The sequence below is a fragment of the Uranotaenia lowii genome, chromosome 3, assembly GCF_029784155.1.
Source record: "Uranotaenia lowii strain MFRU-FL chromosome 3, ASM2978415v1, whole genome shotgun sequence".
Taxonomy (NCBI): domain Eukaryota; kingdom Metazoa; phylum Arthropoda; class Insecta; order Diptera; family Culicidae; genus Uranotaenia; species Uranotaenia lowii.
The window spans coordinates 150746312-150769786 of NC_073693.1; the positions used below are offsets into that span (position 1 = coordinate 150746312).

Sequence of the window (23475 nt, forward strand, 5' to 3'; positions counted from 1 at the left end):
TGTCTTACACGCGGTTTTTACCCCTGAATGTATGCAGCACCTTTGTATATTTCTTATTATATCAGCTTTAGGGAATGATAAGATGTAAAATTAAGTTCGAATAGAACTAAAACTAATTAGGGTAAGAACACTATATATTGAACACCATCTTTGGGATTCAACACATTTGTGGCCAATAAATAATAACGAAAGGTTTTTCTGAAAAAATTTTGATAGCGTAGCTTAAGCTTATTTCTCTGCTTCGAATCGCTATATTTTTTTCTCGGAAATATGTTTTGAAATTATTATTTAAGCCTTTTTATTCAAAATTACTTTTGTCCCAATGATTAAACACAATGATTCAAATATTGAACAGGCAATGTTCTAATTATTGAACACGTAAACATTGAATATCATTGCATATATTTAGGGGTATTTCGCTTGATAGTATGCCTTGCAGGGGCGATTTTGGTTGAGCTAGCAACCAAAAACAGTTTGTTTACATTTCCAAACACCAACCGATGTTTGTTCAATAACTGGTACATGCATTTCTTTACGAAACGAGTACTGCAAGATTGAATGTTCAATAATTGAAACATTGGCGTTTTCTGTGATCCAATGATTGAACACTTTAATATGTTAAATTTTAAGAAAATAAGGATAATAAAGGCTGCTTCTCTTCCAGAAATCATTCAAAAAGACTTAGTTGAAAACACTCATATCATTATCTTAGACGTTTATTTGTCTTAAATCCAATTTTCCCCCAATCAAAAATAGGCTGTTTTCTTCATCCAGTCGAAAAACCATGCCAAAATTTGAACACATATTCAAATTTCGGGGATTGTGGCTTTAAGAGTCCGAGATTTTTGATAAAAATTTGAACAGAGGTAGAAAATGCTTCAACAGTGGCACAACGAATTTTGATTCATTTTTCTACTGTATATTATTGTTTTAATTGGTAAATGTTTTACTAGTGTTCAATATCTGGTACCTGTTCAATAACTAGTACTTCTACCCTAATTGGTGCCACAGCGTACCAAACTAGGCACACAAAAAGTTTAATTTAATGGGATACAAGAAATGTGTTCTTGATTCTTTTTTTCAGAGGGACGACGGGAGGAGGAAGGCTTCCATACATATTTTTTGGCATAATTCGAGTACTAATGCAGCCAATAAAGTTAAGTCATTATTTCAGAATAAGAATCACTCTTCATTGCCATTACTATTCGTACTTTAAGAAGTAGCTTTCTTTTTAAAGAGGTTGTTTTCAATGTTCAAAATCCAATTAAAAACGATATACTATCTAATAAACAAAAATTCCAATTTGTTTTAACACAAATTCCTTCAGTTTTACAAAGTGTAGCAAAGCACACCGGGTTAGCAATTTTATGATACTCCACGATTCAATTGGTGGCCTGATATTGAAAACCTATCCGATTTCCTTGTATTTGACTTTACACTTGAGCTCAAACTGGAAATAGGTTTGAGAAATAATTGTTTTATCAATTGAGCTAAATAATTTATGATTCCATAAATTTTTAATATTATTAAATATTAACGTGATTCATAAGAAACTGGAATTTATTATAAAATTTATTCTATGAATTTTACATAATTGTACAGAGTTTTGAGGAAACTTTTATCACAGCATCTGTGTCACAGAACACGATATTTTCAATTATTTACAGATTTCACAGAATTTTTGAATTTCGAATGGATTTTCATATTCATAATTTTTTGTGTTTATAAAAAATTTAAGTTTCTTACTTTGAATTAGAAAAGTTTGAAAAGATTTTCAACCTAAACTGATTTTTCCCAACTAAAATTTAAAAGAAAAAGTATGAAAGGATTATCAACGTAAACTGATTTTTCCCAACTAAAATATGAAAATGACCCAATTTATCATGAGTTTCCAATAAAGTAAAGGAATTAAGGGAATAAGAAATAAAAAAATTTTTTTCTCAAAACCTTGATGTTGAACAATGTACAGTTTTTTTTTGGAAAATCTGTAATTTAAGGCATCTGTTTTTGTATTACAAACTTTGACGTTACCTTCAAAAGTTGTTCGGGGCTATATGACCCTAAACACGCATATTCAAAAAATCAATCAAATATACTTACGAATTTAATTTTTGAGATAAAAATAAAATAAAATTTGAGTTTAGAGAATCGATTCCTTCAAAATAGGATACAGGAATAGGATGAATCAAAGTGAAAATTGGACTTTTTTTAAAGCAAGAAATAAATTTGAACGGATATTTTAAGAACAACATTGGAACGCTAAGTTTCTGTTTTTTACGTAAAAACATTAATTTTTTAACTTTAAAATCTTCAAAGATGAAATTTAATTGAAGTTTTCACAGTTACACAAGTATTAGGAATAAGAGCTATTAAATATGTTGACAGAAGAAAATGGTTCCGCTCAAGATCATATTTTAGTTCCACTCAAGATCAGAATCCTTACTTCAGTGAAACAGCTCTAGAGTTATAAGGATTTACTCTAAAATATTTAAAAAAAATCATCATTAGAAAGCAGAAACCCAGATCTATCCGCTGAACTGAAAAAAAAATTGTTCGGATCTAACCCAAAGCCATACCGCTTGATCAACTGTTCTGAGTTGCGTCGAATTGAGCCAATTAGTTCCGCTCAAGATCATTTACCCTATCTGTATTTCAGGTGACTGCACTCTCTCCTTTCAGATTCTGCTGATTTTCGGTCCAATACTTCTCTTTTTGAATAAACTAAGGGAAATTTAGTGGATACAACTGTTTCGAAATTAACAAAACTTGATTATTTTTGAGCCATTTAAAAGCGTTTTAAATGGAATTTCTGATGAAAAAATCTGCCAATAACGAAGTAAAACCATCGCGAGATTAAACTTAAAGAATAATCGGTTAGTATAGATCGTAGGTTGCAAAGGGTATATACAAGATCACTCTCTTTCGGCTTTTAAAAACAGCGATAACCAAAGCTTCCGTTTTAAAAAATCAGTTGTTCTTTTCCACACGAGAAGAATGTTGGCAAATCATTATATATTATACAAAACAACCAACAAACGCAAACTTCAATCTGCTAGGTGTGCAGACTGGTCCGACGTTTGGAAGTACCATCCGCGGGTCTCCAGACCGCACCTAGCCGAACGAACTACCGCGCTGCCTCACAGGATTCACTCGCGCGCTTGTTGTCACTGACTGGCGTGCACGCTCGTGTCGGATGACGAAGTGTCGGTTTTATCCATTCACACATCCCCCTCCTATCCCAAAAAAAATATGATAGAAAATATTTGAAAAACTATTTCATATATTTATCATGATTTTTTGCCAAATTTAATTTTAATCTGCAAACTCAAGGAATTGACGGAGTTTATGTAAGCAAAGTATTTGAATGTTGAACTGCATTTAGAGTGGTTATGCACTATAGGTTATATTATCACAACACCCTCGCAATTTCTTCAGAGAACCCTCTTAAATATTTAACAGATTCACATTTAAAAATCTTTATGAGAGGTAAAAAATCGACGAAAAACCATATATAATCATTTTTTTCCATACTTTAATGATATTTAGGTTGCAATACGATAGCTTCAGGACATTTCTTACTCACTTTGCATGATAATCATCGGAAATCTTACTTTCGATGCAAGGTGCAATTACTAACGTCAATTTATTCGTTCTCAAGATGTGTTTATCGATCAATTCAATTATCAGTAAAGGAACTGTTTCATACATTTTCTGCAAAGTGTCCTGTGTATCTCCTCTACTGTATTCAACCAAACAGTTAGCTTAACTCCTTTTTTTCCAAAAGACTTTCTAACCTCGTCTTCCAATTTCGAGCTGTCCAACAAATATGTTCTTACTTTTTTCTTTTCAATTACATTGTCAATCTTATTCATATCTTAAGTTTTAAGCCGTTACCTTGCTGTTATTTTAATTCAAGAATGCTTAACGTATTTATTCGATCCGCTATCTCGACTCACTAAGTATTGTATACTCTTATTTCAAGCTGAACTCTAATTCTGCTTTATCAATAATTTATTCATTAAAATCAGATGAGATTTTCTAGTTATATTTTAGTATAAAGCCCTAATTACTTTCGATATGTTTTAAAATTAGTTCTTATCTCAAGCAGTCCTTCCAGCTCGTTTAGTTTTCAATGAGATGAAATACTTAAATAATCTTTTCAACATACTTTTCAATTTCAAGCTGTCCTCACAACATAATGGATTTTTTTTATCAATACGTTCAGGCTGCCCTCTCAACTCGCTTTTTTTATTTCTAGCTATCCTTGTAACTCGCTCGAAATTTCTAACAATCATTTGAGGCTGTCTTCTCAATCGCCTTTAAAATTCCAGGCTGCCCTCTCAATTTCGATCGATGTCTTCAGACTGTCCTCCCAACTCGCCTTCCAAGTCCTCGCGTTTCAAGCTGTCCTCTCAACTCGCTTGAAATTTTAATCAATTTATTCAGGCTGTCCTCTCAACTCGCCTATCAGTTTCAAGCTGTCCGCTCAACTCGCCTATCAGTTTCAAGCTGTCCTCTCAACTCACTTGAAATCCTCGTCAATGTGCACTGGCGGTCCGCTCAACACGCCATCCAATTTCAAGCTGTCCTCTCAACTCGCTTGAAATTGTTACCAAAACGCTCAGGCTGTCCTCTCAACTCGCCTATCAATTTCAAGCTGTCCTCTCAACTCGCTTGAAATTCTCATCAATATGCACTGGCGGTCCTCTCAACTCGCCATCCAATTTCAAGCTGTCCTCTCAACTCGCTTGAAATTGTTACCAAAACGCTCAGGCTGTCCTCTCAACTCGCCTATCAATTTCAAGCTGTCCTCTCAACTCGCTTGAAATTCTCATCAATATGCACTGGCGGTCCTCTCAACTCGCCATCCAATTTCAAGCTGTCCTCTCAACTCGCTTGAAATTGTTACCAAAACGCTCAGGCTGTCCTCTCAACTCGCCTTTCAGTTTCAAGCTGTCCTCTCAGCTCGCTTGAAACTAGCGTCAATATGTTCGGGCTGTCCTCTCAACACGCCTTCCAATTTCAAGCTGTCCTCTCAACTCGCTTGAAATTGTGAACATAATCAAGCTGCCTTTACGACTCGCTTAACATTAACATATTTATTGTTTTTTTTTTCAAGCTCTCTTCTCAACAGACTTTAGAATTAGGCTGAATTGTTTTCCTTAAAATCCAGTTTCGGCATTATTCCTAAATGGCTGTTTCTATTTTTCCAATTTGATCGAAATAGCTTCCGAAAGTCCTCCAACAGCGTTGCTTTTTCTTAAACAACTTTAAAAATTATGGGTAATCTAATTACTCGTTTTCCAGTTTTTTTGCAATGGGTAGTTCATAAACTGTTTGATTTTCAACCTCGTTTGACGAAAATTTTTTTAACGTGATTCGCGTTTGTTTTTCTTTTTTCGGTTCGCTTTTTTTTACTAATTTTTCGTTTTTTTTTAAAGCTTTTGAAATATTACCTGCCACAGTCGCCAAATGTGCAGACTGGTCCGACGTTTGGAAGTACCATCCGCGGGTCTCCAGACCGCACCTAGCCGAACGAACTACCGCGCTGCCTCACAGGATTCACTCGCGCGCTTGTTGTCACTGACTGGCGTGCACGCTCGTGTCGGATGACGAAGTGTCGGTTTTATCCATTCACACACTAGGGACCCTGCCAGGAGCAGACATGTTATAGGGTTTAAACACTGGAATTTGTTTGAAATAGTGTATTTCATAAGTTTTGTCGTCCATCAGAAATCATCTGCTTCATAGCCTCGGTACCGGCTATACAGCTTACGACCTCTGGAACCAAGGATGGTGATTGGCGAATAAATCGACGAACATAAAATGATGCTCTCACTCTCTGAGGTAACCCATTCCCCGAACGCATTCGAAAAAATTACACACGATGGCACTCAGTGAGCGAACCAATCGGACTTTCCTGCCAACCTCTTTAGTTCATTCAGGAGGCGATTGGGTTGCCTGTCTGCCATCCTATGATCCAATCATCAAGCGATTGCTTTGGAAGATGATTCTGCACAGAAGAATCGCAGACGAATATCATCAGCGAGCGATTGATGATTGCAATTCTTTTGACCGCATCCGATCATTCGTTCTGCTCGCAAAGTTGGTTTTGCTACAGTTTGGTTGCCTGCGTTCGGACGCTTCTGCAAGTAGCTCGAGCGTCTGAATTAGGTGGATCCTTTTTTATGATGAGTAGTATCATTAATAGATTTGATTTGGTGTTTGAATTATGAAATTGATAATTCAGAAACTATTTTTATCAAAAACCGTTTTAAAGCAAAATATTACCCATTTTCGATTTTAAGAAATGTGTATACATCAGCTTAAGAGATGATGGGTATAAATGTAATGAAAAAAGAAATGTATCCATTTTCGTTATCGGTGAAAAGAGATTATAAAACTTGTTCATCTTATTATTAAAATAATATCTCCAATTATTAACTTTAAATGTGTACTTTATAACTTTTTTTGTTTATTCTTCCGTTTTTCGACTGTTTTTGTTAACATGTATTGAAAAATCCTTGAAAAATTATAAAAAAAATGTTTCAATTCTTTAAGCAAGTTCAAAACTCCATCAAGAATGCGGCCCGCGGCCTTGGTCAATGCGGCCCGCGTAGCCCCATCGTAAATGTCACAAAAAAAATCACTGATTTTTATGTAAAATATTACTGCAAAAACTCAAGTTGAATGTCACGATTTCAACTTAATGCAAATATTTTTCGTTGTTCAAATTTCCTCTCAGAAAAACACGCGTAACATTGTTGCTTTGAACCACAGTTTGAGGTGATTCCTGCTTCCGTAAAGTATTGTGTGTAAACATTCATAGCGTGAACAACAAAAATATCTTCTGTTCATTGTAAAAAATAAATTTTATCCGTTCCCGTGGCTTGAATCATCGCCAATTTTTCGACATTTTTGGAAGACATTTGACATGAATTCGATTGTGTTTCCTACTACATAGAAGTACGCTGGCTTTCCTGCCACAAAATGTTTAAAAGATTTTTTTTGCTACGAAAGGAAATATTATTATTTTTCAAAATGAAAGATAAACCTGTTGAACATTTTCAAGCAGACGACTGGTTTCAGGATTTGGCATTTGCCGTTGATCTCACTGGCCAGGAAATAATTTTTGCTGTGTAGAATCGTTACTAGATGCATTTAAAAGCCGTTTTCGTGGCTTTAATTTATATGCGCAAGAATTTTCGTTGTCTGTATCTCCATTTTTGTTAGCTCCTAAAAATGCTGCTGATAGTTTGCATTTAGAGTTGATAGAGCTGCAGTGCGATTCTTTATTAAAAGCGAAATACATTGAAGTGGCTGTACCAAAATTTTACAGCTATTTGTCTGAACGCTACGTTGAGTTACAGAAATTTGTTGCCAGAATTATTGCTATGTTTGCAAATACCTATCTATGTGAGCAGTTTTTTCCATAATGAAAGCTACAAAAATATCTCATCGTTCGAGATTATCTGATAAAAATGATGAAAGTGTCAGTGACAAATAAACTTCAACCTGATAATAGACTAGTATGTCAGAAAAGTTGTCAAGCATTAGGGCAATATATATAATGCATTATAATAAAAGAATGTTAAACATTAAAAGCTTTAATAAAAATATAACGCAAAATTTTATTCCAAGTTTACTCATAACTATATTGTATTGCATCTCCGTTAAACTAATATGTAATGTTTTCTAACTGGTTTTGGCTGCGGCCCTCTACGTCATAGAAAATTTTTAATGCGGCCCGCACACCTAAACGAATTTGACATGCCTGTTAAGACAAGAAACAATTGATTATTCAAGCCCAAGGTTTCCAAAAAAATAACTGTGTTTTTGATAAAAAAAAAATTCTCAAATTCTGTTACAGACCCCGTTTGTTTTTGGCAAAATGTCCGAAAATTTTATGTTGCCAAAATCGAATGTTGCCAAAATCTAACGGTTTTTTTCCTTAATTTTTTTCTCATATTTTTACAAAATAACTATTTCTATTATCATTAACGTTATTTTAAGTCAATTTCCGATCATTTAAGAATTTTTATAGTTTTTCTTCTCATGTTTTTTATGCATTTCGCACTATTTTAGTTTTGTTTATAATCTTTGTTTTGTTTATAATCTTTGTTTTTTTTTGTCATTTTTGCTGTTTTTATCATTTTTAAGTTGATTTTGTCATTTTTAGTCTTTTGTTGTATTTGTTTTTGTTTTTTTTTTTAATTTTTAATCTTTTTGTAATTTTTGACTACTTTATAATTTTTTTCAAAAAACTTTTGTTTTTGTTGTAGTATTCTATCTCCATTTCTGAACGTAAAAACGTATTTTTGGTGTTTGCCTAAATTATATTGATCCTGTTATAGAGAAAACCAAAAGATAACGTCGTTTCTGAAAACCGTTCGATTTTGGCACATGTGCCAAAATCGGATGTTGCCAAAATCGAATGTTGCCAAAATCGAGTGTTGCCAAAAACAAACGGGGTCTGTATTTGAACAAAAACTTCTGGGATGGTTTTCTTTGCCGCTATTTCTATGAAATTCATTGAAAAAATCAAGTGAAGCATCAACAACTTGGAAACTACTCACAGTTTTAATAGAATTTTCAATATTTTTGTTTTTCTTTTTGTAAATTTTTTATCTAAACTTTGCGATGGTTTAATCATAAGTTTATAATATTTTCATCATTTATTCATATATTTGCCATATTTGCAAATTTTTTTTCATAGTGTTGTTATTTATAATTTAGCCTTTTGCGAAAAAAAAACTCATGATTAATTTCAAATTTTAACAAATTTTAATCCGAACTAATCTTCATTATTATATTAATAAATAACACAGGGAACCAGCATTTTTGGTACCTTTGTTTCAAAAACGGATTTTGGAAAAATTTTGCGTCTTAAAATTCAAAACATTTGTCAAATTTTGTCTCTCACCTCTAGTTTTGGTGAAATGGCGTGTGTAAATTTTAAAATTGGTCAGTTTTGGGTAAAATTGATTTTTGATAACTGATAAACAAACAAGCGTACATGGAAACACATGGAAAGATTTTTTTGAATCAATTAATTATATCTCATTGAATGTTCTTGTTTCAGAGACAAAACACTTAAAAAAATTGAATTATTCAAAAGATCCAAAAGATTTGATTACAACTATTCCTCACATCACTCAAGGAAGTCATTAAATATTTGACGATATATATTTGAGCTCATTCTACAACTTTCACTACCCGTTTTTGAAAATTTTGACAAATTTTTCAAAAATACTAGCGGTCTTTGGGAAAGTTGATTATTGACTTAAAACCTTAATTTTCAAAAAATGTTTTGATAGTGATTGATTTGATTAATGTATTTTAACCTGTTTTCAAATTTTATCTCGAAATTAAGAGCTGATAAACTAAGTTACTATTTTGAATCAGCCCTCCAAAATAAGTCAAAATTAGCTCTTATATTTTTCGCACCTAGGAATGTGAATTTTGTAGCCTTGTGTTATGAATTACTTGACTCAAAATAGCATCGAAATAATAGCCAAACTAGACTGGACTTATATTTTTGTGATTACATCAAAGTTTAAACTTATTTTTCATATCCCTTGGTAATAAAATCAGTTTTTTCTTTGAAAATATTAAAGATCATAAAAAAATATGAACATGTTGCGAAGAAATCAAATGACTACCGTGTACCGTTTGGCCGCAATGATTTTTTTTCTTAAATACTGTGTGCGGCGATTCAAAGATATCTGAACGAACGGCGGGCCAATCATTTGCCGATTCGATTCCTTCTTTCAGTTGAACCAGTTGAATCGGATCAGCGAACGAATATCTGGAGCCAGGGAAGTCGATGATTGCATCATTGCATGATTCAAACCTGCCCGTACGCAAGCGACCAACGTTCAAAACCAGCAGCACTCACAAACAGATTCGATCAACGTTACTCTTTTTACCCCCGCGTTCGGTTCAGACAAAGATTCGCGAGATCCGAAAGAGCGCTTGAGTGAATCGTTGAAGAGTGTGTCGCGATTGAGTGAGCGAGTGGATTTAGACCATCCTTGTCTGGAACTAGCAAAAACTTGTTGTTTGAGGATAGATTAGAATGACTCAACACTTTTGGTTTGTCGGAGAAATATTTTTTGAACATTCAGCTTCAGCTCTACATTTAGTTTTCCGCTTATTGAAAATTAAAATTGTCTTGACTTCGCTGAGGACCCTAAACCGTTATTGCCGATCATGTGCTTCAATCCATTGCTTGATTTGAACTTTGTGGGCATTTTAAAGAGTGTTCGAATATTTTTCCACTTCTATCACACAGTAATTCTTTGAATGATCAACGGTTTTTCAGCTATCAATTTGAAAATGAGGAATTTTGAACGAAACTGTGTAAAATATTTTTTTTCTCTCTTACATCGAAAGTATCTCGGAAACGCGTAAATTTAAAATTTTGAAAAAAAATAGGTCTGATAGGTAGGCAGAAAAATGCTGTCAAAGTTTTGAATCTGTGATTACAAGTAAATCAGCTATCAGCAAAAGAAAGTGTCCCATTTATAAAAGAACTAAGCTTTAGAGTGAGTCAGGAGAATAATTGATGTGATTCATGATTAAGTTCGTTAGGTTGCCATCAAAAGGGGCATCATGCAACAGCAGGATTAGATGCAACATATGTATACCACAATGCTTATTCAATTTTTATTTTTATCTAAAGTATCACTTAATATCAATTTAATAATATATCAATTATGTGATATTTCATGAAAACAAAATGATGATTACATAGTTTCTCACATCGTGAGATAGTTTTTAGAACATTTTGATTCTCATAGAAAAATGAAAAAATCGAGCAATAAATGTCGAAATTTTTACATTATTCGATGCCTTAAGAAACTTTATAAGTATAACGGACCTTCAAACTTTAAATTATGCTTTTATTATCCTATACCAACACTTTAAAAATATTTTTCGGACAATCACCACATTTTTTAGATAATCACTTTTATAATTCAGTTACCAGTGTGGGCAAAAATGGATCAAAATGCAAATCAAAGATTCACCTTTTAAATATCGTTTCCATATGGTGGAATATGATTGTTTTACACCATACGTTTGTATGTTTTAAAATTTCATCCATCCAAACATTAATTTATACGATTTTAGTGAGTAGATTTTTTGTAGTATTTTTCACCCCTAAATGTATGCAGCACACTTATGCTTTTCCTTTTAAAACATTGCTCACAGAAAAATTTGAAATTTTACAAAAAAAAAAACAAAAATATTGCAATTGGTCCTGGAAAAGTGCAGATTTTTAAGGTTGCTACTGCTAGTTGTTTGTGTTGATTTGACCATTCGGAGGAAAAAGACGAATGGCATTGGAAGCGCAGATTTTTTAAGGCAGCGTCTGCTGATTATTTACGGTGGATAAAGACGGAGTTGGCTTAAAATGTACAGATTTTCAAGGCTGTTTTTGCTGATTGTTTGCTTTGATTTGGCCTTCCGGTAGAAAAAGACGGAATTGGCTTAGGAAGTGCAGATTTTTAAGGCTGCTGCTGCTGATTGTTTGTTATGATTAGCCCTTCCGGTAGAAAAAAAAGGAATTGATTTAGGAAGCGCAGATTTTTAAGGCTGCTGTTGCTGATTGATTGTTATGATTTAACCTTCCGGCGGATAAAGACGGAATGGCTTTAAGAGCGCAGATTTTTAGGACTATTGCGGATGATTGTTTGCTTTTATTTGGCCATCCGATGAAAAAAGACGGAATTGGCTTAGGAAGTGCAGATTTTTAAGGCTGCTGCTGATTGTTTGTTATGGTTTTGCTTTCCGGCGGTAAAAGAGGAATGGCATTGGATTGTTTGTTTTGGTTTGGCTTTCCGATGGAAAAAGACGGAATGGATGTGGAGGCGCAGATTTCAGCTGATTGTTTACTTTAATTTGGCCTTCCGGTAGAAAAAAAAAACGGAATTGGCTTTGATATGCAGACTTTTAGGGCTGCTGCTGCTGATAGTTTATGCTGATTTTGCCTTCCGGTAGAAAAAGACGGAATTGGTTTAGGAAGCGTAGATTTTTCAGGCTGCCTGTACTGACTGTTTGATTCGATTTGGCCTTCTGGTTGGGAAGGCTGTTTCTAAGAATACTATCGAATTATTCCGGCTCTCGTAAACAGAGACAGAGTGACAGACTATTCCAAAAAATGATCAATTTGGTAGTTTTAGATACCTTTGATCAATGTGGTTTTCGATCGATTGAGTGATTGGCGACCGAATATTTGGTCGAACATCCTGTCAAGTTTTTAATAAAAATAAAAAAGCTATTTTTCGATTTCCTTCCATTTCTTACATCTTAATGGCCCTCATGTTGTAGAGTCGATTTAATTCAACCCAGTGGTATCACCACATGACTACAAGATCTTTTTCAAGTAGGGGTCTCTCTGATTTTCAAAATCTCACCTATATCTGAAAATACATCAGTTGACTTGTTGCTTATAGGGCGTTTATCACGAAAAGAATGGGTTCATGTAAAATTTGGGACAAAACATATAGAAACAAGTGCCAAGCAATTTTAAATTGCTTATTTTATATCGAATTAAAAGAAAGTTCCAGCTAGATACCTTCAAAATAGATGTTCAAAAGAAAGATGATTGTAAACCTAAAGCATACTTACTTTCTACGACAGGGTCGGGCAATTCAGGACAATTTTTTGTAAAATTTGTAAAAAAAAACAAATCTTAGGACAACAACATACAGGTGAAAAGTTTAAAAATATCTTAATTTTTTTTATTAAATCACAGCAACATTGTTAGGAAAAAAAAATTTCATTTGGATTTTTTTAATCGTCTTTGAAAACAAAATCAAACAATTAAAAAAAGGAGTTTTTTATTTGATTTTGCGAATAATTTGAGTAAACCCGGGCAAATCTGGAAAGTTTTGTACAATATCTGAGCATTCCAGTCAGATTTGGCTTACCTTCCTCGAATTCTTTATTGGATTTATGGGCCAGTCTGAATATATCAAGAAAATCTGAAACGAGAATCATAGTATGAAGCTATCTACACAGCAATTTATGTTGTGCTGGAATCCAACAAAATTTTTGCTGGTTTTGTCCCTCTGATTTTCCAGCAAAATTTCCAGCAATTTGATTGCTGGAAAGATCAGTATTCAATTCCCACTCAGTTGATTTTTACCTCCAACAATAAACAAGTCCGATCGATTGCTGATTTTCCAGCTATATTGATCGATTGCTGGAAAAATACCAGCAAACAAGAATTAGTGCTGGAAAAATCAGCAAGACGGAAAACGTTTGCTGGTTTCCAGAAAAATTTGTATTGCTTGGCGTTTCCATAAATTTTTATTGCTGGAAATCGAACCAAAAATTTACTGTGTACAGTGAAAGTTACACGGATAAACTTTAAAAATTTACTAAATGCATAAATTTTTTATGATTGTATAGCTTTTTCAATATTTGTTTATGTATTGTATTATATAAATTTCTTATATAATAATTCGGCTTATACGGCTTCATTCTTAGATCAACTATTACGTGAGCCGAATATTCGGCCTTATGGTTTTGAGGCGGTATTCCGCGCCGAATTTTCCGGCCGAATTTTCGGTACTTCCCAGCAAACATGAAATCGCATTAAAATGATAACTCAAGTCATTAAAAACGTTACTGTGAATCGTAATTCCAACTAACGCTAGTAAAAGGTCGTAAAAATCGTTACTCAAACTTGGATTGAATGGTTTAAATCGGATATGAAAAGAAGCCCGCCATGTTTGCAGATATTGAAGACGATTGCGTTCCTTTTTTTCTCCCGCGTGGGTCAAGTGAGAGAATAGCTTTGATGTTCTCTCTGCAACCAGATTGATAAAAATCAGAGTGTGTATTGTATTTGTAAAAATTGCCCAATGACAGAAGCAGAAAATATTGTCGCTGGCAACGGTTCTTAGGCTGATGTCATGCTGAAGCAACTAGCAACGCAACGCGTTCACGCGTTCCAATAAGAAAGCGTTGCATCGCATTGGTATGACATGCTTGAGCGACATGTCGCTTTGAAATTCCCTACAAATCATCACTGCTTTACATCTGATAATGCTTTGAATCGTCTCCTTTCTTTCGGGAACCGTCAAAAACTTATCAGATCATGCTCGGATTGCAAGAATGCCGAAATTTGAACCAACCAAATTCCTTGTTTTTTTGGGGGAACCAAGAAATTCTGAAAATTTTCTTGTCGATTCAGATATTATTTAGTTTATTATCACAAATTTGGACGGATCTTTGAATTATTGTGGTTAAAACCCGAAATCACTGTTTTAAAACGAGAAAAAACAATATTCCCATTGGATTTCCTACTTGTCGCGCTACAAAACACCCTGGCATCAGCTTTGTCGCGCTTTCCAATGCGCTCAGCATGGCAGGTCTGCGCTTTTTCCTTGGAGATCAAATGGGAGCTGGTTTGTCGTGTGAACGCGTTGCGTTGCTAGTTGCTTCAGCATGACATCAGCCTTATGCGTTGAGAAAAAAAAACTTGTGCTCTCTTGCATTCTTTCTATGTATGTATATTGCTTCCACTTTGGTAGGTAAATGCTGTTTTTTCGAGTTTCAAACGATAATTCTATAACGTATATGAAACGTTTAACAAATTTGTTGAGAAATATACCTACAAAAATGTTTGCTGGGTTTTATCTCTATTTGTATTCACAGAACTAAGTTTCTGTGAATTTTTCAGCGAAAAAAGTGGGTTCTAGAGGGTTGAGCCTGTTTCACAGCTTTGAAGAGATATGTTTTTCTTTGCAGAATAATGTTCTATAATCAGAGCTCACTCTTAAATTCAAACTGTATTTTTTTTTTGTGTTCCGTATACATACATTATAATTGAATACATACATTCAAGGGTAATTTGTAAAATAGTATACATTACATTCTACTGAAATATATTTTACAATGAACTATCACCTAACATAACCCAACATTATTTATAAAAGCAGAGCAGTTGGGTCCATGGAGATGTAAAACCATAGTTCAATGGTTTTGACGTTTCAACATTTTTTAAGGCAACATATTTACGGCAGAAGCAAAACATTATACATATTGTTGAAAAAATAAAGCAAACATCCTTTCTCCAGATAAAATATTTCCTCATCTTTCTTCTCAGTAAAAAATCTTCAGTTACGCTGAAAGTATCGCGCTGTGGATGATTGTTGATTAGTCGCAATCCTCGGCATCTCTTTCAAGGATGACTGCACCTTTTGCGCTATTCCCTTTTTCTCCTCTCGTTTATACCTAAAGTTTTCCTTCAGTGTTTTGCATTGCTGCAATACTTTTACCTTCCTTGTTTATTTCTTGTGATATTCAAATTGAGTCCCGTAGCTCTTGTAGCCGCTGTGTGACATCCTGTCTATCTCGCTATTAGTTATTTACTTAATTGGCTTTCCAATTTTACCTGCCTCCTTTTTCGCTTTACGGGTTAGTCTCTGCTATGATCACGGTATCGTCATATCCGAGTTTATTAAATTTCCTATCTCTCTGTTTCTTCTTTCCTCACCCGCCACGCAACCTCCATCAATTGCTGTGTTCTATCGTTCGTCACCTTTACTACAATATAAAAAAAAACCTCCCCCTACTATCTCCTGTTGATGTTGCTGTTACACTGTGAATCAATGTTTTATGCCACTCCTCTTGCGTGTGTGTCTGAACGATCATAAATGCAATTCGTCTGTGATGTTTGACAACGATTGACACCCGGGGGAAAACCATCATCATCACCTCGGCGAAATTGTAACTTTCGACAACATCGTGTGTCCCAAATGTTCCAAATCAAACGCCTCCGAACCCCAATGAAAAAAAAACCTCACTATCGCACCGCCCTAAAACAACGGCGACAACAACAATTCCCGAACAAAAACAACTTCGGAAATTTCTTCCGCCACATTTGTCATGCAAAAATAACAACGCCAACATTAAAAGAAGCACCAGAAACAGGGCAGACTGAGGTGGGGGCTGGAGAAAATCTGCTGGGGATTAATAAATATCACTGTGCCAAGGGTAAGTGTTCGTCCAAAATATTTTTTGTGTGTGTGGGTGTGTATGCTTATCACAGTGTGTTTCATTGAGACATTTTAACAAAATCATAAAAAAACATAAATCAGTGACTGTTGAAATAACATACAAAAAAATCCATTAATAGCTCATAAACACTTGAATGCTGGAATTTGGCCCTGTTATGTATGTACATAACAATTTTTCAAATTATCGTTAACTTCTACATGGTACATGATGTATCTAATAAAATTTTTTAATGCTTTCCTACTATTTACACTTCCACTTATCTCCTCAGGATAATGAAATTTCTCGAAGCTGTTGGAACTGCGAATATATTGTTCGAAAACTGCCCACATTGGTCCAACTGCTGAACACCCAGCAAACTTGTGATCAATGTCTTCTACCGTATTACAAACATTACAATTTGGGTCATCTCGTCTTTCTTGTTCGTAGAAAAGTGCGTTGTGGTTGAGCTTTCCGTGAACCAGCAAAAAGTACATCGACTTCTCTTCGAAGTTCAATCCGCGGCTGTTAATGTTCCTCCAGATCCTGTTCCATCTTTTGTTGATTCTGCTAACTATGCGAACAGGAGGCAAGGCATCTACAAAGTGTTCATAGATCCGTTTCGCCCCTGGTGCTGCTCGCAATTCCGCATTAATTTCCACTAGTCCTCTTTTTATGGTATTTAGGTGTGTCAACGCTTGTGATATATTGTCTAAAATAATGTATTGATTGACGGACAGTATTCTGTTCTCCAGTCGCAAATATCGGTTGACCAGCAGAGACTTTGATTTCAAATCTGGGGAGTGTAAGCCAAGTCCACCTTTTCTTTTTGACCTCACCATGTCGGTTAATCTGACTCGTTGAGCAGGAATATTTGACCATAGAAAATAACCGATTTGGCGGGTGATCATGGCTATGTACTTGTTTGTCAAGGGTAGAATTGAGGCTATGTACCATAATTTTGAGCATATATACGTGTTGAGGAGAAAAACTTTCTGTTTTAAGTTTAATAATCTGTAACGATGAGTAATCAACATAGCATTTATATTTCGGTATAGTTTTACCATTTTAGCTTCTATGGTATTTTTCATATTACTATGAAAAACGACACCCAGGACCTTGACCATGTCCTTTTTTTCGAAATCGTTCCAAAAAGCGAGCTGCGGCCCGATCTCCATTGCTTCAGTTTTTTGTACGTTCAACTTTGCTCCAGCTACGGCTTCAAAACTTTCAAGGCATTCCTTAATTATCGGCAGGTTGTAGACGTCACGTACGATGATAGTTATATCGTCAGCATAAGCTATGACAAATTCTCCAGGAGAGTTGCAGATTTGGTTCAGTTTTTCCAACAGAGGATTTAGGTAGATCACGAAAAATAACATGCTCAGGGGATCCCCTTGACGAACTGACCGTCTTATCTCAAATGCCTCTGTGCATTTCCCATTTATCAAAATTTTCGAAGGCAGCCATCATCAGATTTGCTTGAAGATCAACGAAACTCGAGTTAAAGCACATTGACCTAAGCGTTTTAAGTAAAAAAGTATGGTTGACACGATCAAAAGCATGGCTAATGTCAAGTGCAACAAGTACTCCGCCCGTCTGTTCATGGTACGAAATTGCAATTAGATCTCTCACGGTACATACAGCTTCAAAAATGTTTTTATCACCATTGCTGCATTTTTGATGAGACGTAAGAACATCAGGTATCAAACATCCCATTCTGGATTTAAAGACTCGGCAGAATATTTTGAAGTCGGCGTTTAATGATGTTATTGGTCTGTATGATCCTATTGAACCGTTCCCTCCATTTTTTCTTAACGAGAACAACGATTCCATTTTGTAAAGAATTTGGAATATAACCGTTTTTTATGTCGTTCAGAACCAAGGGGAATTCCGTTTTGATAATATTCCACACTTTTTGGTAAAATTCTTTAGTCAAACCATCATTTCCTGGAGATTTATTAGCTGCTGAGCATTTTATAGCAGTATAAATCTCCTCCTCCGTAAAATCATCTATTAGGCGATTGTTAAGGTTAGCGTTTTGAACAAATTTCTGGGGAATTAAGTCCTCGCCTGGTCGAACTTCCTCTGAACCGAAGAGCTCCGAAAAATAATTAAATATGTGCTGTCTTATTTCTGTCTCATCTTCCGTAACAGTTGGACCAATAGGCATAGATGTAATTTGAGTAGCTTTTCTTTTAGTTCTCTGGTCTCCAATTTGATATACGGACATAGTTTCACCCCCAAGACGGTGAAAGATGGAGCTTTGTCTAGATTCTGCAAACCTTTTTTGTTTTTGCAGCATTAAACATTTGATTTTGTTGATTTCAGGAGTACAATCGGCTATTACGTGTCGCTCATACGCTTCCTTTAAGCAGACGTAATAGAAACTCATCGTGTTGTTGAAAGCTCGGACAGCAATAGAATTCTTCCAACGAAAAAAAGATGCAATTTTCCGTTTTACGAAATCGAACCACCACTGTGCCCATGTGTTGTAGTTTCTTCGTTGACGTACCCATGCATTCCATTGAATTTGGAATTCATGCAGATTGTCATGCGAAAGAAGTGAATTGTTGAGTTTCCATAAAGGGCGTGAAGTTCTTTGTGTAGAAAGAGTATGTTCCATACGCATCAGCATAGCTTTATGATCACTGAAACTGTTTCCTTGTATGGTGCAGTTTAGAATTTGTGGTAGGCAATTTTCAGAAACATAAATTCGATCAATTCTAGACATCGATCTTCCTCTCACAAATGTAAACTCATTTTGACTTGCTGAACTACGTTTTTCCAACCAAATATCTTTTAACACTAGAAGAATCGGCAAATTGAATATACCTATTCGGACCGTGACCAGTCAAAATGACTGGTAAAGGGGAAATTCTTTATATCACAATATTTTTAACTTTTTTCTTTCTACATTATTTTGTTATTAATTCGAAAACATTTTTGTTATAAAATGGAAATATTTTTTCACCATGGGAGCACGGAATCACCTCACTTTGGCATAGTTGACGAATGAGTGTATGTCATAACAAGAATATTTCAATTAATTATCAAAAAATTAAAACACATTATCAATCTAATTATAAAATCATGTTAGATGGCTATGGGTATTGACCATGGGTGCACGGTTTCACTTCAGTTTTGTTTTATTAGATATTTTCTAGCATTCATCACTCTGAAATTTTTCAACACGTTTCCTATAAATTATACCTGATATTGTAGGTTTTGAAGCATATTTTATCTATAAGTAGAGCAATTTACCATGGGTTCACGGATTCACCGCCATTTATCCAAAATCAAATTTTTTGCATGCTAAAGGTAATGAATAAAGACTTTTATAGATTCTAATGAAAACTGTGTTATAGACATGGGTTTTCACTATGGGTGCACGGATTCACCGCGTTTTAATCAAATATTGGACTTTTTGGAAATTTTGAAAAAGCATTTTTACAAATCTTAACTAAACCAAAGTCGAAACCATGTCTTTCATGTTGAGATATTAACATTTAAATAACGATTTTTATTTTAAGTTCCGTTTTTTTTCATTCCTGGAAAAGAAATATTTCAAAAATATCTTGAAAAAATAAATTTATTTATTTATTACTATAAAAAAGGTTTTTACAATCGTATATTTATCTGATAAGATCTGATCAACATCCAAGAAATTAGAAATCGGTTACCGTGGACCGAGTAAATTTTGAGAATTATATGCATCAAGTTATGTCGTGTGACGGAAAACAGTGAAAATAATAATAATGAATCAACATTGTCAAATGTACACGTTGAAAAGTTTTTCGATTGACCAATATTGCATTTTAAATATCTATCATATCTATTTAACTCAAAAATATTTTGTGTTCTGAAGCAAGTTGAAAACAATTTATTTCTATATAATTTTCAACGGCGAATTTACAGCCTTTCTGTGCACCCATGTTGAAATATTTTAGCGCCGTTGTGGTGTATCAGATAGGCTTGTGCGAGTCTGGTCTAGATATGCCAGGCGTACTGGGTTCGATTCTTGGTATCGGCAAGAAAACTCTTGGGTTCAAACCCCATAAGTTGCCGACAGGTAAGATGTTTTTCCTCTTATAATAAAAATGTTCAATCAGTTGCCAACTGGCCAGGTATATACACGGGTGCCAGAATACTTGTTAGTGAACTTGCATTGGAAATTTGTCGAACCTAATAATCTAAGAATGCATGTGAATACATACTTGGGCAGAAACTGCGGTGAATCCGTGCACCCATGGTGGATGACCAACTTATAAAAAATATTCCGTGCACTCATGTTGAAATATCATTTAAATTATTCAGTTTGATAGCTGTTGTCTTCAAATTTGAATAAATGAGCACACAATTCATAATTATTTTACTCATTCTGGTTTAGTATAAAACCTATTTATCACCTAAAACTACTCGATTACTCGAATGTACATTAGACTGCCCCAAATGACCCGACTTTTGAAAAAGTTATACGCTGTAGGCTAAAATTGATCCTGGGCCTAGTACAAGATCTTATGCCAAATTTGGGCCAGATCGGCCCACGGGAAGGGGTCGCTCAATGAGCCTGAAGTTTGTATGGGATTTTGAGACATTTTGTTCGAGAGAAACATGGAAATCATGGAAAAACGGTTTTTCTTAAAGCCTAAATCATGACAAATATTTCATCTGAAGACAGCATATCGATAAGAGTTCAGATAAAAAAGTTATAAGGCTTCAAAAATGGGCTAACTTTTTTAAGGATGGTATTCATCACTGTTAATGAGTCGGGGCGGTCGAACATATTGACGCCTCATTAACAGTGATGAATACCACCGTAAAAAAAGTTACCCCATTTTTTGAAGCTTAATAACTTTTTTATCTTAACTCTTATCGATATGCAGTCTTCGGATGAAATATTTGTCATAATTCAGGCTTTGAGAAAACCCGTTTTTGAAAGAAATCGGCCGACGGGAACCAAAGTTATTGATGAAAAACTGGATTTTCATGTTTCTCCCGAACAAAATGTCTTAAAATCCCATACAAACTTCAGGCTCGTTGAGCGACCCCTTCCCGTGGTCCGATCTGGCCCAAATTTGGCATGAGATCTTGTACTAGGCCTAGCATCAATTTTAGCCTGCAGCGTACAACATTTCACAGGTTTAGAATTTCCCATACAAATTTGAGGCAGTCTAATGTACATGTATTAAATCTAACATAACTTTTACAAATCTTGATGAAATTTCGCCAAATTTTGACAGAAAGTTCGATTAAAGTTGGGCAACAAAACAGACCAAAAAATTGGGGGTCGAGTACTTGAAGCGCCACACAGCGGCCAATCCGAGAACTTTTTCTACAAATTTTCATGACTTTGTATCGAAAATCAATAATTTCATAACAAATGACACACTTCTGCCCACCATAAATCAACTAGGGCTCATTGTCTTGAATGTAGATTGCAAATGCAACCAAAAGCAAGCGAAAAAAAATTATCTAGTTTGAGTTATAGGGTTGTGAATTTTACCAGTCATTTTGACTGGTCACGGTCCGAGTGTCCATGGCGAAATTTATCTCGCTTATTAAAAGAGCTAGTGAAATAAAAAATACTCAGTTTTGTATAGATTCAAAATTCATGAAAAGTCATATTTTTTGCGAATTTTTAAAGCGAAGTATTCAAAAGATATTCAACAAACAAAGTGTCCAACCAGTCATTTTGACTGGTGCGGTCTTTCTAGTGTTAAACGAGCTACGTCACAAAGACGTTTCAAAGCAGGGCTGAGATTTGGTCCGCCCGTCGTGTCTGTTTGATACAGAACGCAATTGAAATCACCTAAGACAATGATATTTTGTGGTAAACTTTGCATGCATTGAGGGAGTATCGATTCCATTTTTGAGAGCTACCGCAGTACCACGTCTGGTTTCATTGATGTTGTAAACAATATTGTATCCTGGTATGTGTAGATCTTCGGTCACTACTTCTTGCATGCAGAGAATGTCTACATCAAAAGTGTAAACAAACGACGTCAACGATCGTAGTTTGTTTGTGTTTGTTATACTATTTATGTTGAGTGTGGCGAGAGTGTAAGAGAGTCTAGGAGTTACATTAATTTGAGCCATTGGTAGAGAGATTTACTTGCCGTTGTTGGTTTTGTTCCGAAGTCGTGAGCTGAGTTTCTCGTTCTCATTTTCCGACGTATCCATAGTGATGCTGATGGGTGAGATAGATCTATTGCTTGCGTTGCTGGTGTTGCTCAGTGTTCTTACGCGAGTGGTCGTGGTTTGGTTGTCTCCGGTTATTTTTGCTGTTTTTTCGCGATTTTTGTTGGTTTCCTCCTCAGATAACGAAGCCAATGGTCGTTTAAAAGCCGATGCTGCCAGTTGTGAATCGATCACAGCTGTTGTAGCTGTTTTCGACCCGATTGCTGTTGAGTTGCTGGAGACCGCTACTAGTGTCGCCGATCCCCGAGATTCCATTGCTGAGGTTGCAGATGCCGGTGTTGTTACAGTTGAGGTTGATGCTGATAGTGTTGTTGATGATGATGATGCTGCTACTGTCGTCGATGATGTTGTTGTTGATTTTTGCGATCCGGTAAGTACATTGGAATAGGAGGCTGCAGACTTAGCCCGAATTTCGGCACAGCTTTCTCCAAAATGCACTTCATGATTACAGTGTCGGCATGTTTGGAGCTGATTTGTTTAGGTAACTTGAGTGCTGTATCCTTTAAAACTCACGAATGAGGGTATTGAATTCCTCAAACGTAAGGGAATTACTCTTATACCGCTGGGCACTTGTGGGAAAAATTCGGTTCGGCAAAGCTGGTGTTTGATGCCAATGACCTCTCCGTATGCCGAGAAGTACTCGATGATCCATTGGGACGGCATTCTTGGTGGTAGATGGTGTAATTTTACATCAGTGCCTCCATCTTCGATGTGTAGTCGAACTTTGTGTACAGTACCATTACAGCTGAGTTCTAGGGTATTGTCGAATTTTTGGACAATTGCTGCTGCTGCTTCTTGGGATTCCACTTCAACGTACACTTTGCCCTAGATTCTGTCAATTTGAATTGCTAGTACTTCGGTCGGTGTGAGTTTCAGACTTTTTGCGATGAAACTGTAGATTATATCATCTTTGATTTTGCGAATATCGCGAATATCGATGTAGAAAGTGCGAACCCTTAGCGAATTCATCGCGGGTGGAAGCTTGTTTTAGAACAAGCGCAAACCCCGGATCAAGAAATTTATACTGTAAGCGTGATCGATTGCAAAATAGATATTGTCGTGTCGAGATCTCAAGACAAACTGGTCGCGTTCTTCTGGTCTAACGAATGCTGCATTTTCGCCTTGCACCACTCACAGAATCACGTTGCGCGAAATTGTCTCTCCTGATTCTCCCGTTGCTAGGAGACAACTGAATAACCGCTCGTTCGATAGCTAGGAACGCCCTCTACCTTCTCCAGTTGGCGCGCACACGCTCAGAAGTAC

At 35.4% G+C, this 23475-nt stretch overlaps 1 protein-coding gene across 4 annotated transcripts in view; it reads left to right on the forward strand.

Moving 5' to 3' along the window:
* The window catches only part of LOC129755058 (transient receptor potential cation channel trpm), a 423280-nt gene that overhangs the window by 140861 nt on the left and 258944 nt on the right, over positions 1–23475 (forward strand). The window contains exon 3 of one of the 4 annotated variants that reach the window (XM_055751377.1): positions 15934–16011. The exons of the other annotated variants lie outside the window; for them this stretch is intronic. Coding sequence (XP_055607352.1) covers positions 15934–16011 — 78 coding nt within the window. The remainder of the gene's footprint in view (positions 1–15933; positions 16012–23475) is intronic. 4 annotated transcript variants of the gene reach the window in all.